Source organism: Jatropha curcas, chromosome 2 (genome assembly GCF_041381405.1).
Source record: "Jatropha curcas cultivar XTBG-Jc1 chromosome 2, XTBG_Jcur_1.0, whole genome shotgun sequence".
NCBI lineage: Eukaryota > Viridiplantae > Streptophyta > Magnoliopsida > Malpighiales > Euphorbiaceae > Jatropha > Jatropha curcas.
This window is the reverse complement of record NC_143152.1, coordinates 26,041,418-26,055,891: the sequence shown is the minus strand read 5'-3', so window position 1 is coordinate 26,055,891 and position 14,474 is coordinate 26,041,418. Positions and strand designations below refer to the sequence as shown.

Below are 14,474 nucleotides of genomic sequence, written 5' to 3'. Positions count from 1 at the left end.
TTATAAAAGATAATTTCATCTTTTCTTCTCAAAATAAACGGAAAAAGTGTGTTTTTTGGACGGAATGACCAATTAATAAGACGGAAGTAAACCTCAGGGATGTTATAAATATTTGTATAAATGTCAGGAACTACTTAAATAATTATGGAAAATCTCAGGGACGAAATAATTATTTTCCCTTTCTTTTTTTACCGTCACATCAAAATGGATAGATACTCCCTCTGTTCAAAATATATAGGCTATTTTTATTTTGCCAATTAGTATTATTCTAACATAAATTACATTTATACATTTTTTAATATACTCTCATATTGAATTTTAAATATTATTTGCAATAATTAACGGGATTGGTCTGATCGGAAATGACTCGTATTTCTTAAATAAGAGATCCAACGTTTGATTATAATGATGTTTGAGAATTGAAAACATGTGTCATTAATTTTATTTTAATACAATAACAACGTCTATGCAATTAATACATGTGATATTTGACAATTGTGAACATGTTATTAATTTTAATACACTGACTATATTAACGTAATTAATTAATTAATGTTAGAACCCGCGCGATGCACGTAGTAATACTAAATGATGAAATAAAATTTTATAACATCATTCAAAAATAATAAAATTATTGGGAGTGTCAAAATGAATTGGCGTGTCAGGTTCAACATAGATTTGCCTAACATGCAACAAAATTAGGGTCAACACAAATGCGACCCATTTACTAATCGTGTCAAATTTGTTAACATGAACATCGCATGTAATCCGCTTAATATCATAAACAGGTTAAGTGAATCATATTGACCCATATAAGACTTGTGTAACCTGTCTAATAACCCGTCTAATATTATAAATAGGTTAAGTGAGTCATGTTGACCTATATATGACCTACTTAACTTTTTTTTTAAAAAAAGTTTTAACCTATTTAACTCAAATTATATTTAAAAATAAATCTATATATATAAAATGCATAGATTCTTCAAGGCTCATAACTAAAATTAAAAAAAAAAAATTTAATACAACAATAAAGTTTAAATAGGATTTTAGTTGGAGTTTTTATGTCTATCTTTAAATAAACAGGTCATTACATAACCCGCGGGTCAACCCATGACACGATATGTTTATATTCGTGTCATAAATGAGTGACTCGTTTATGATTTTTGATAACAATTTAACCTTAATCTTTAACCCGTTTATTTCGCGTGTTAAGTGAATCGTGTTCGTGTGTCATGACTATTTTGACACCTCTAAAAATTGTGTAATAAAATGATCGTGAAATGCATCAAAATTGTATCTCATTGAGATATGCTAAACAAATTGCAACGCTAAGATGTGTTTTCTTAAGTATCATATGAAACATTTCATAAGGTATACAATAGTAAAAGTCACACTGGGTATGCTCTATATAAAAAAATGCATACATACTATTAATATATTTTTCGATAGTGATAATAATTTTAAGAATTTAACTAATTATATTGAAATGAGAAATTAAGTTTTTTTTAAAAAATTTTCTATTATTGATTTATTATAGATAATTGTTTATTTATTTGAAATATTAATGTATTACTTATTTAGTATAGTGTGTCCTACACATATGGATGTCATACTTTTTAAAAAATATCGTATCATGTACATTCCGTATCGCATGTACCATATTCGTGCAACCTAACTCTAGGTATATGAGACTACTCCATACACTAAGTTAATTAACCAAATTTTAAAAAAATTATCATTGAAATAAGAAATTAAGTTTTTATTTTATTGTAAATGATTGTTTATTTATTTGAAATGTTAATTTATTACTTATTTAGTATAGTGTGTTCTAAGCGTATGAATATCCTACTTTTTTAAAAATTATCGTATATCATATATTTTCGTATCTCGTGTCCCGTGTTCGGTGCAATCAAGCTCCCGGCATATGAGACTACTCAATACACCAAGTTAATCAACCAAAGTTTTTTTATTACTAATAAAAAATGAAGTTTTTTTTTTTTAAAATTTGTATTTGTGCATTGAAATAAGAAATCATTTTTTTATTTTATGTTTATAATTTATTATAATTTATTATTTATTTATTTGAAATATTAATGTATTACTTATTTAATGTAGTGTGTGCTAAGTATATAGATATCCTACTTTTAAAAAATTATCATATTCATACGTTTCCGTATCTCGTGTTGTGTGTTCGTGCAACCTAGCTCCTGATATATAAAATTATTCTATATACTAAGCTAATCAACCAAGATTTTTTTTTATTACCAATAAAAAGTGAAGTTTTTTTAATTTATTTTTGTGTCTTTGAAATAAGAAATTAAGTATCTTTTATGTTTCATGATTTATTATAAATGATTATTTATTTATTTGAAATATTAATGTATTACTTATTTAGTGTAGTGTGTTCTAAGCATGTGGATGTCCTACTTTTTTAAAAATTATTGAATCTTGTACGTTCCATATCTCGTGTTCCGTGTCCGTAAAACCTAACTCCTGGTATATGAGACTACTCTATACACGAATCTAATCAACCAATGTGTTTTTTTTTTTTTTTGTTACCAAAAAATATCGAGTATTTTTAATTTATTTTTGTGTCGTTGAAATAAGAAATTTAGTATTTTTTTTTCTTATTTTTATGTTTATGAGTTATTATAAATGATTATTTATTTATTTGAAATATTAATGTATTACTTATTTAGTGTATTGTGTTCTAAGCGTGTGAATGTCCTATCTTTTTTAAAAATTATCATATTTTATACGTTTTATATCTTATATCCCGTGTCCGTGTAACCTAACTCCTGGTATATAAGACTACTCAATACATAAAGCTAATCAACCAAGATTTTTTTTTTATTACCAATAAAAAAATGAAGGTTTTTTTTAATTTATTTTTGTGTCATTGAAATAAGAAATTAATTTTTTTATTTTATAATTTATTATAAATGACTATTTATTTATTTGAAATATTAATATATTACTTATTTAATGTAGTGTCTTCTAAGCGTCGTATTCGATACGTTCTAATTTATATTTTTAAATTATTTATATATTGTTTATTTAATAGTAATATATTATTTATTTACACTTTTTTAAGTGTATCGATTACTTATTAATTATTTTATAAGAAGAAATAAATTTATATTAATATATTAAATGCTAGAGATAATTTTTTTATAGATATTATGTTAATAAAGGGATTATCTAAAAAAATAAAACAATTAATCTCCTTACAATTCTTACAATTGTGTTAATTTGTGTTAGAATTCTAATATTTGTTATTCTATAATTCAAAATAATGTCAAGTAGCAAATTACGCTACTTACACCATATAACAAAAACCTTAGAATTCTAATATTTGTCATTCTAAAATTGTATCTCATTAAGATATTCTTAAGTATCATGTGAAGCCTTTCACCAAGGTACATATAACAAAAACCATGCATGATATAGCCTGCATCGAACAATAATACTTAGGAGGCATGAACCACAGTGAGTCAAACTCGGTTATTTTCCTATAAAATCAACAGTAGCAACTTATAGAAAATATATATGCAACGATTTCCTATTTAATTATTTGGTGCAATTATAAAGTCTTCATGAAATATAATTCAAGATCGTGTATCTTTGATTTGAATAAATGAACAATATTTTTACTAATCATTACATGGATACGATCTCGCTGAAATCAAAGATGAACCGTTAGGAAAAAATATTGATGCAAATAGAAACTATAATCCAAACACATGAGAGTGTATGGAGCAAAAACTGCATAAACTCTGACGCAGTCCAGTTAGTGAAATTAATAATTTATGCCTGGGTTTACAGGAACAAAAACTGCCCTTTCTAAATATGAAGAAGAGTCATTTAGATTATATAATATATGAAAGTCCATATTAGATGGGAATGGCCAATTTGACATCCTAGAGGAACAGGAGCTTAATGAAAAGAGTCTTTACTATGTAAAACCAAAAACTGCAATACATCACCACATATATATTTTAAGTAAACTAAATGTCCTCTTCACCTGTAGAAACCTGGTTTTGCGTTGATTTGGAGAATTAGGCTTTTTGGAATAGATTTAAAAGAACTTGATGTGGGTTTCATGAAGGGAGTTGAAGCTTGAGTTATAATGGAGTTTGCTTGGACTTGCAATATCTATATAATATAAGAGCAAGAAAAGGACATGTAAATAAAAAACACACTAACTCCTCTTTGAGTGCATTATGTCAAATTAGATAACAAGAAAGAATCACACACTCATGCAATGCCCGTTCTCACAAAACTGAAAAATTAAAGCACGAAAACTACCCATCAAAGTTGAGTATTAATAAATTATCAATTATTATATAAAAATAGTCAGGGATATGTAAATTTATTCATTCTGAACACGCAACAAGCTGGACTGAACGGGTCGCAGACTGCCCATTTTAGAATGAATACAAAAATTTATTAGAGTTGACATACAAATATTTGCCAAAATCCAAAATTTGAGGGAGTAATAATCAAGTTTTACCATTTGCGCTTATTAGAGTCCAAATGCATACAACAACTTAAATTTTCTGCAAAAAGAAATATATATATATATATACATATAACATCTTCCTTAATACTATGACACATGGAAGAAATAAAAGTCTTCCAACTTCTGACTTTTGATGGTACCTTAGTTGTTAACATAATTTTATCAGCAATCGAATCAGTTTTATTAGAGATTAATAACAATAAGGAAAAAAACTTAATAAAACTGAGAGAAATTAAAAACCAAGCCAACAAGTTTTTCACAATACACCCCCGAAAACCTAATGATCAAAATTGATAAGAAAAACTTATACACAAAGAAAAGTAGAAAACTTCTTTTAAAGTAAGAGATGAAAATTAAAATAGAATAAAATAAAATAAAAAATAACGGAAACCAATCATCACGCCAATTAAAACTACGCCGAAAATGGGGATTCAACACTAGTACCTTTCTTGGCCGATGTATCTGCAAGATGATTTTTACTTCTTTCAACATAAATAAGTTGTATTACATTAATTTGTAAAAATAATTTATTCAAACTTATTGAACTTTTCCAACTACTTCCACAATCTCTTATTTTCTGAAGTGCTCAACACAAACCATTTCTAAAATCAAATTTCTCAATCAACGGAAATTTTTTAAAATTGAATTCCAAAATATTTCAACCGTTATGAAAATAGCGAAGAGTTCAGCCTCATTAGAATCTAGCACCCAACGAACTGATAGAAAATTGTAAATTAACTAAGCTTTATAAAGTTATAATTAGTTTACATTTTGTCTCTACTATTTGGCAAAAAAAAAAAAAAAAAAAAAAGATTATTGTATTATTAGATTTTTTTTTTGAAAAAAATGAAAATTTTTAAAAAAATGGACAACTTCTGGCCTTTTCACGAGCCTATTGCAAGCCGGGTCAAGCCTGAATATTGAAGGCTCATTTTTTAACGAGCTTCTTTTGGCTCAGACCGAGCCCGTGCTGGTTCGGCTGCACCGCCCATTTTGATAGTGTTATTAGTGACTGATAGCAGTTAGCTCATATATGTTGATGTTTGATAAAATTTTGATAACGATTTATGTTAAAATGTGTAATGTCCATTAAGAGTATATATATATTATTTTACTGTATTACATAAATAAAAATATATGATTAAGTTTCTTCAAATAATATTTAATAAAGATTACTATTTTAAATAATTATAAATAAAATGATAAAAGTATCAATTTACAAAAATTAATTTTACTACTAGTTATTTTTATGAAACTAATGAAGTCTAAATATAATATAAATACAAATTAGCTATTAGCTATTTAGCTCATACAAAAAAAAACTCTGAAATATAACTGATTAAATCGATAGTTGATTGAAATTTTTATGAGCTATAGCAATTAAACAGCTTACTGAACACATAAGTATTATTTAATTGTTGGATATAGATTAGTTATCAATAGTATAAATCAATTGAACGAAATGTCTTCTAAATAAAAATAGAATAAGAAATGATAATATTATTATTAGTATGGAACCGAGCATGAAATATGCAATAGGTTTTGATTTTACTTTATAACTTTTTCTGTTGTTTAATTTGGTAAAAAAAAAATTGCGATGGTTAAGGATAATTTAACCGTAGGTGTAGGTTAATATTATTTCCTTTGAAAATTCAATCCTAACTGCTAATGAGACTTATCAATCAATCTGTATATAAGTCGATTTAGGAAAAATAATTTTTTAGAAATGAAGGTATTTTTAATTATTTATGTAAAAAAAATTTATTATAATTTGATTTGATTTATGTAACGAATATAGAGAAATTGGATATTTACGAAAACAAAATAAACAAACAAAAAGTACGTGTTAAAGTCTTACAACGGTAAGAAAACGAGGACGTGGGATTTGATTATTGTTTACGCAGGAAATCGTAATAAGTGGGAAAAAGGTGGATGCCTTTACAAATTGCAAACAATAAACAAATATATAAATAAATAAAAATAAAAATTGTCAATTGATTGATTTGAAAAACAGTAACAAGCCTTTTGAATAAGGGTTGCTTGCAGTTTTCTCCAAATCAAGTGTCAAGCTTTGTCTGATCATTGACTATATATATACGCCGATTTAACGTCCTGTAGATAGATTTCGGAATTTTCTATTAAAAGGTTCTAATAAATACCAAACACCAGAATATCTAAACCTTCATTATATTATTAGCTTTAAAGAAATCAAATTCAAATATATATTTTTCACGCTGAAACATGCTCATAAACATAATTAAACAATCCAACTAGTGGCCCACTATATATCATCATTCAATAAGGATAACTGGGAGAAAAGAAATGAAGAAAATATTTTATAGGAAATAGGTTAGTGTGGCAGTTGGAAGCATAATTTTGACCAGCCATTTAGGGGTGAAGAGGACCCCTTTTACAGGGAAAAGAAGAAGCATGTTAAAGCAAGAAAGTGGTGGTGTTTTATTTACAGACATGCTTCAATTCAATTATGATACACCATGTAGGAATCAAGTGGGGTTGCCTGAGTGAAGACGCAGCATTTGGTGTCTTTATTGACTACACTTTTATCATTATAGCTTAAATTGCGGCAGCCATGGACAAAGGTGGTGGTGGTGGAGGACATCCATTGATTATTTATATACCTTAAATGAAAGGGGCCTCATTGTTTTTCATGTGGGTATTGGTAACAACAACTCGCGTGCTTCCCATATCCTTTTACAACTAACAAACAGAAAACAACCAAATCATGGCTTCACCAACATAAACATCTACATTGTCTTCTTTTTCTTTCTATAATCATTTTCAATGTTGATAGGACTTAATTCTATGTTTACTTGTAAATTTTTTCTAACTGAGAAATCAAAATCGATTCTAATGAAACTAGTTAGAATCAATTTTATTAGTTGTGGTTCCTATTGTCAATGGAGTTGAAGAATCGGTTCTGCTATTTTGTCCATTGAATTCAATATCAGTTCGAAATCAGTTTTGGATGATTCCAAAAAAATGAAAATAATTAATTGACTTAAAAAATTGATAAAATAATTTCAAAAATGGATTTCACAAAGTTAAAAATCAAATCCATAGACGCGTCAAACTCTCAAAGGAGGCAAAATGCTTCATCCTCAATACGGCTTCATCCTCAATACGTAGACTTCTGATTAAGAAAGAATAGATCTTGTCATTTAATCTCACTCCTTTAAAGTATATTCAAGTCCATTTTAATGTAATAATTTTACTAAAAATGCATTTAGTTATATTTTATAATATTTCATCACGGATCACTCAAATAATTACCTAGGACAGAAAACGCTTCTCTATTATTATTTTGTTTCTGTAATGTTTTCTATTCTAATCTAATAAGTGGCGGGCCAATATGATGAACCGGATCCAACGATCCATATCCTGGCCTGGCATATTTGTCAAACAAACACACGTCATTTCGTGCGCCTGCCTATTTAAAATCGTATAGCCAGCAATAATTGAATTAAAATAAAATATCGACAATGTACAACTAGGTCTAGATGTTAGAAAGCCAAGTCCACGTTTGAGCATAAGCTAAGCAAAAATGGAAGCGCCAAGCATGTGATGATGTTTCATTTTAAACGGAAATCTTTTCCATTATAGCATTTCTTGCTGTACAAACCTTACCAAAAAATAATACCTAAGACAAAAGGGTCTTCACATGGACAACAAGGTCATGTGCTCTTATTTGTTAATCATCTCAATCAAACTACAATTAGCTGTAATCCCAACTTTTAAGTGCTCTGCCTGTTTTTAGACGTCTCCCCCTCTTCAGGGTTAAAATATTTAGATATTAGCAACCTAATTCTTTTTATATATCATGTTTAAACTAACCATCTAAAAAGACTTGATCTAAGAATTAACCTGTCTCAGTTAAAAAGATTAGTAACATGAGGGAACAATGGTTAATTGCATTGTAGCTCGGTTTGTAAAAAGTGAAGAGCCTTCGGCTTCACAGTGTGAAATTAAAAAGAAAGCGAGTGAAAGTTTCAACAGCATCACACATGCTCGAGGAAAAAAATTCTGGAGAAACAGGAACTTGGTAGATACCATGATACATGCTGATGCTGATGAAATATTTGTTTTTAACCATGACAAAGAAGCAGGACTGTAAAATGTACATTATGTGCTATCCATATTTCTTTTTCTTTCTTTTTCGATTTCCCTCTAGAATACAAATTAAATTTACCAGCAGTCTTGGGAACTGAAGCCCACCACACAAGGGTTCTTAAAGATATAAAAAGCAAGTTCTCGCAGCAGTAGCAGCTTCCAGCTCCCATCATCTAGACACCATTCATTGCATTTGTATCGTTATGGACTCCATTGACATCTTCCAGAACCTTGCCATTAACTTGGGTTCTTGACCTCTGCAAAAGATAACAAATAACCACAATCAAAATCATATATTATTGCGAACACTGTTTATCTGAGAAGTTGGATGATCAACAGATCAATATACCCGATCTGCAGGGTCTACTGAATTCCCATTCAGGAGCTTGTGATTCTCTTCATTCATATCTTTGTCTTTAGTACTCAGCGGTAATAACAGAGATGCAGCTCCAATAGTCCTGTCAGGTAGCTCTGCAGTCGAAAACTTAAAAGTCAGTCTCTAACCGAATGCCAAATAAAGGGGTAAACAAATTAAGTACTGCAAAAAAACGAAAAAAAATAAAAAAAAGTTATAAACTACTGACCTGGTAATTTCTTGTCGATAAAGAATACCAACAAATTAACAGTATACCTGCAGAAGCACCAGTAATAGAAATAAATTAAAAATCTGGATGTATTCAAATGGAGCACTAGTTTCAGGACAAAATACATACCATGCAACAACAACATCCACCGTGTAATGTTTGCGGGAAGCTATAATTAAAAGGCTCTGTATCACAGCAATCAACCAGCCTAACTGCTTTATAAACCTGCAAAGACAAATTGAAATTAATAAGTCAATCTAGTAACCAGGCATTTCATCAGGTTGACAAAACAATTTCTAAAGAAAGCAAACATAACAGGCAGCAATTTTGAGTCAAACATTAGAGAACCAGACTGTTAATTTGCTCACTTTTATCACAAAAAAAAAAAAAAAAAAAAAAAAAAAAAAAAAAAAAACAGAACATGTTTAATGTATGTACTCAAACTTTTCCAAAATGTTTAAAATAAAAGAAAAAGGGTACAGTATTAACAATATTCTTTGGCTTCTTGTTTCTAAAGAAATAGTAAAGTTCTCTTTTTTCTCTTTTGATTACCAACATAAAGACAAGCTGTACTTTACCTTTGTGCGCCATACTTGTGATATGTAAGTACGAACACTAGGGTAAATATCATGTGTGATGAGAAAATCAAATCACCACAGCCAAATACTACTCCCCGAGGAACTGCAGGTTACACAAATCAAATTAGGACAAAAAATACTTGATAAAGCACAAGGAAAGTACCACAGCAAAGCACAGGATACCGACAATTAATTAAGAGTACTTCAAGCACACTCTCTGGACGTGGCAGCCTGGCAAGTTTGGAGCCCTGTAAAATGCAGAAGCAATAAACAACTTATTATAACTCAAAATTTTTAAAATTTGAAATTATTATTTACCCAAACAAACTGCAAAATGGTGTAAACTAAAAGAGCCTGTCAAACATAAACAGAAAAGGCGGCCAAAAAGGAACCCATGCTGCCCCATACCTCACGGCAATGATAATTTGGACCTGGAAGCTGAGTAGAATAGAATGTAATGATCCGAAGAATTTGAGAACCCTGAAGCAGATACAAGCCAAATGAACTGTCAAAAACCGTCAGTGGTTACTAAACACAACCAAACATTAGTCCCAAATTATCATGGTCAGCTATATTAGATTGGTTCCCTCCAGTCCACTCAGTTTTGGGCTACACTTCAAAAGGATCTGGTCACAATAATACCAAAAGACCAAGATACTTTATTGACTCATCAAGCTAATAATTGGAACTCCAAGAAGATTTCTTACAAGAATTGTTCATATTTTACTGGTAATTTTATGATAATATAATCGGTCTAATACATTACCTGAACCTAAATGGAACCTGTAAAGATAGAATCCTACATCACAGGATAGTAATGGCAGAACTATTTCCATGATATTTCACATGCAATACACATTTATTCCCAAGTGAAATGTGCAAATTTTATTAAGTATCAGTCGATTACTATTCAGTTTGCACACCTCGTTGTGGCAACTGAAAAATCCAGTTCAAAAATGGCAAACCTGGAAAAGATCCAGCTCACGACAATAGATGAGCACCTATATGTAACTAATTAGTCTTGCTTAATTTACTTTCGTGTGTATGTGTGGTTCTGTTTTTATCTCTAACTTAACAATTGCAGAACTTTATCAATTTTTAAACACTAGATAATACAGATCACAAAACATTTCAAATCAAATTTTACCAGTAACAAATAAATCTTCACTTACAACTAAGAAGGCTAGAACTCTACACCAAATTAGAACTGTGTAGATCTTTTTGCTCTTGCAGATGAAAGGATGGAAAGTCCACTGCAACAAACATACCCCACATTATCAAAAGTAGGACAATGACGACTTCATAAGAATCAATTAATTCACAACTAGAATATAATAGAAAAAAACCTCACGAAAATCAGAGAAAAAAACAATCTAACAGATAAAAGCAATTCAATAACTGCCGAAATAGTTCTGTTCATGGAGCATTCATAATTAAGCAAGATCCAATCAAACAGCAACCAGTAACCAACAGAGACAGGAAATAACTTAGCTAGCACTCAGCTTCATATGAAACCATCAGTGTGCATTGCATTTAGTGGATAATAAGAAAAACCACATAGAATATAGAAAACAGCAATTGTAGAATCCAGAGAAGATCTTGAAAGCATTCACGTATCTCCAAAATCAACAGCTGAATAACCCAGCAAATAACTTGAAGATATTTACAAGTATATAAATAGAGACTGTACAAGGAGATGTATCAATTATTTGTTAAAACTCCAGGGTTAATTCATCAAATTCGATTTTGCCCGAGCTGTTACCAAAGGTAGAATAATGGGAAACTCATGAAGGCAATTTATCATACAAAACTCAAATACGAATGGCAATCTGACACTTGTAGCTTATTTCAAGCAGCAATCTGGTTGTGCTATCCTGATCACTATAAATAAGTATAGCATGGAAATTTCACCAGTATTTGATTTAAAACTAACAATCCACAACATTAGAAATCAAAATAACAAAATGGTAAACTATAAAAAATCAGAAAAAACTCCTTTTCAAAAATGAAAAACCAGAGAGAGATGGGACTGGGAAAATTCATAAACAGTGACTATAAGACAGAAAAACCTCACCAGTACGAATGATAGAAAGACACAGGTGAATAACGTCTCACTGATATAGCCTTTATCTTGCCCAAGCTCCTGAAATTACATCATGTTAGAAAGAAGAAAATAATTCCTAAAATTTAAAGCGAGTAAAAATGCTATTTACAAATACAAACCGGAAGAAGAAAGAATCCTGCATCCTGCAATGTTGGCCCTGGACGATGTAGATAATGAACTCCTCGGGCAGCCAAACCATGTATATACTGCAGCAAGTAAGATGTGCATTACATACTGAAGCAAAGGAATAAAAAAATGAAGGAGAAGTGCAGAAGAACAAACATGCAAAACCCATATAAATAAAGTTATGACCACCTTAATATCGAATAGAATGGAATTACAAGTGTTGGCACACTGTTTATGTATCCCCAAATACAAAAATGCAAACACCATTGCATACAACATATTGTACAAGTATACCAAGATCTTAATATCCTCTCCAACCCTGTCCCACATCCAAAAGGCAAAAAAAGAAACAAAATTATGAAACAACTTCATAGTTAATTTGAGCTGTCAAGAACTTCTGTCTTATGCTAAAAGCATAAGTTTTCTCTTAAGAAAACAGAACATGTAGGGAACAGTGACTATAACCTTCTACCAGAACCTGCGCTTTATAATTAAAACTTAAAGCAAGTTCCATCACCGGTCCAGGAAAGTTGAATCATTCCTGGAACTTGAATCTTTACAAATTGACAAAACAATAAAAACATTAAGCACAATCAAATTTCTGAGATGTTTGGTCAAATTCATGCCCCAGAAAAGGGGCAAAGAGAAAAAAACAAATTCAATCACTCTAGACTCTTAGGTAGATAGAAACCTGAAAAATTAGACCAGCAAGAATGTATTTCCAATTTTCTGCAAGTAGGTTGATCTCTGTACTAGTCTCTGCACAAATTCTCTTCCATAGCTACACATAAACAACCACAATATCGTCAAATCAAAAGTACCTAAATCACAAAAACCAGTAAAGAGAACAACCCAATTAAATTTCGACGCGTAATTTAAAAAACTAGAACAAAAACAGACAAAAGGGAAGGAAAACCTTGGAAGCCTCGCGACCAATGTAAATCGTCATCTTGTTGTTGTTGTTGTTGTTGCAGTTGTTGTTGTCGGGCAACCACCAGTTCCATAGTACTTCACAACCCAACTGTTAAGGTCGACATCATTATTCCTCACGAAACAACACTCGTGTAATCAGTTATTTAACTCTTGAAAATTTCGCTCTTAGATTCTATAATTTGAAAGCCACCAACCAAAGCCAACAACACTACCGATCAAAAAGGTATCGAGAACGGAGATCTATTTAAAGCTGGATCAGGATCGAGAGGATCAAAAAAGGTAGGAATGGGAAGAGAATAACGCGTTAATTGCGTTATGAATTGTAAAGATAAAGAAAGAACAAAAAATAACCTTTTGATTTTATTCTTTTATCAATCGAGATTTTTTTTATTTTCGTCGCTGACGCTGAGTTCTGTGCTAAGGAACGCGAGGTGAACACGGAGAGACAGTTGAAAAAAAAAAAAGGAAAAGGAGGGGGTTTTAATATTGAAGGCAAAGGAAGATGGGAAGCTGCTCTTCTCCTTACGCGAGAAGGACCTGTTTGTGCTATTACTAGGAAAGTGAGAGAGAGAGAGAGAGAGAGAGAGAGAGATTGGACAAGATTCATTAAAAAGACACAAAACGTGGTTTTAACTTAAACAAATACTACAAATACAATTCTAATTTACTTTTGACAGTCATTTAATATTATTTTAGAATTTAGATAATATTTAGTAAGATGCGACAAAAAAATATACATAGAAAAACATATATTCTCCTTTTTATCCAAAGTGGCCATTTTTTATTCCGTTTTCTTTTCTTTTCTTTTCTTTTTTCCTTAATAATAAAGAGGAAAATAACGAGATTTTGACAAAAATAATACGCTTCTAAAAATTATTTACAAAGATAATATTAAATTGAAACTACTCACAAGTTACAAATCTAATACTCCCTCCGTCTAAAAAAAAGATAATCAATTTTCTATTTTCACACCGAATAAGAAATATAATTAAAGACAATTTTATTAATATAATTTTTCTATTATATCCATTTTAAATAATATATGAGTATTAAAATAATAATTAATAATTAATAATTAATGAGGGTTATTAAAAATAAGATAATTTAATAAGAGTATAGTAGACAATTCAAGCATTAACTATAACACAAAAAAAGAAAATTGATTATATTTTGAAACAAATCAATAAGAAAAGATAGACTATCTCTTTGAAAGGGAGAAAATATTTATCATGTCACCAATTGATAGTTTCAATGCAAATACAAAAAATTATTTATAATGACAAGTGTCAATAAAAAGTAATAAGAGAAATAAATAAATAATTTTATTTACTGGTTTCAATGAAAAAATTAACTATCAAATGGTTTTTTCACTTACATGTACCGTTGATTTAGTCTTGGTACTTTTAGCCCAATCATAGAATGTGACAACTGAGGAGGGCAGCTACCAAATTGATTGTGATTTTAGTGAAAAGTTAAATTTACATTAAAACTACAGAACG

At 29.8% G+C, this 14,474-nt stretch overlaps 1 protein-coding gene across 2 annotated transcripts; it reads right to left on the bottom strand.

Annotated features, from left to right (window-relative positions):
* Nucleotides 1–8,561: 8,561 nt before the first annotated feature.
* On the bottom strand, nucleotides 8,562–13,556 carry ATIPCS1 (Inositol phosphorylceramide synthase 1). 2 transcript variants are annotated; one of them, XM_089718119.1, is made up of 12 exons: nucleotides 12,939–13,556; nucleotides 12,734–12,823; nucleotides 12,036–12,122; nucleotides 11,887–11,955; nucleotides 10,985–11,065; nucleotides 10,221–10,292; nucleotides 10,000–10,060; nucleotides 9,813–9,915; nucleotides 9,364–9,459; nucleotides 9,235–9,281; nucleotides 9,000–9,121; nucleotides 8,562–8,907 (listed from the first exon to the last, which is right to left on the bottom strand). In XM_089718119.1, the coding sequence occupies exons 1-12, from the start codon at nucleotides 13,044–13,046 to the stop codon at nucleotides 8,824–8,826; spliced, it is 1,020 nt and encodes a 339-aa protein (XP_089574245.1). In that variant the 5' UTR covers nucleotides 13,047–13,556; the 3' UTR covers nucleotides 8,562–8,823. The 2 variants fall into 2 exon arrangements, with proteins under 2 accessions (XP_089574245.1, XP_012087965.1); XM_012232575.4 differs by having other exon boundaries at nucleotides 12,959–13,553.
* Nucleotides 13,557–14,474: the final 918 nt, after the last annotated feature.

Bases quoted from the DNA above. Each gene is read 5' to 3' on its own strand.
- ATIPCS1 (XM_089718119.1), bottom strand. From the start codon at position 13,046: ATGGAACTGGTGGTTGCCCGACAACAACAACTGCAACAACAACAACAA. The intron at 12,123-12,733 runs GTTTCTATCTAC...TACTTGCTGCAG, and splicing joins TTGCTGGTCTAATTTTTCAG to TATATACATGGTTTGGCTGC. The intron at 8,908-8,999 runs GTATATTGATCT...TATCTTTTGCAG, and splicing joins CAGTAGACCCTGCAGATCGG to AGGTCAAGAACCCAAGTTAA.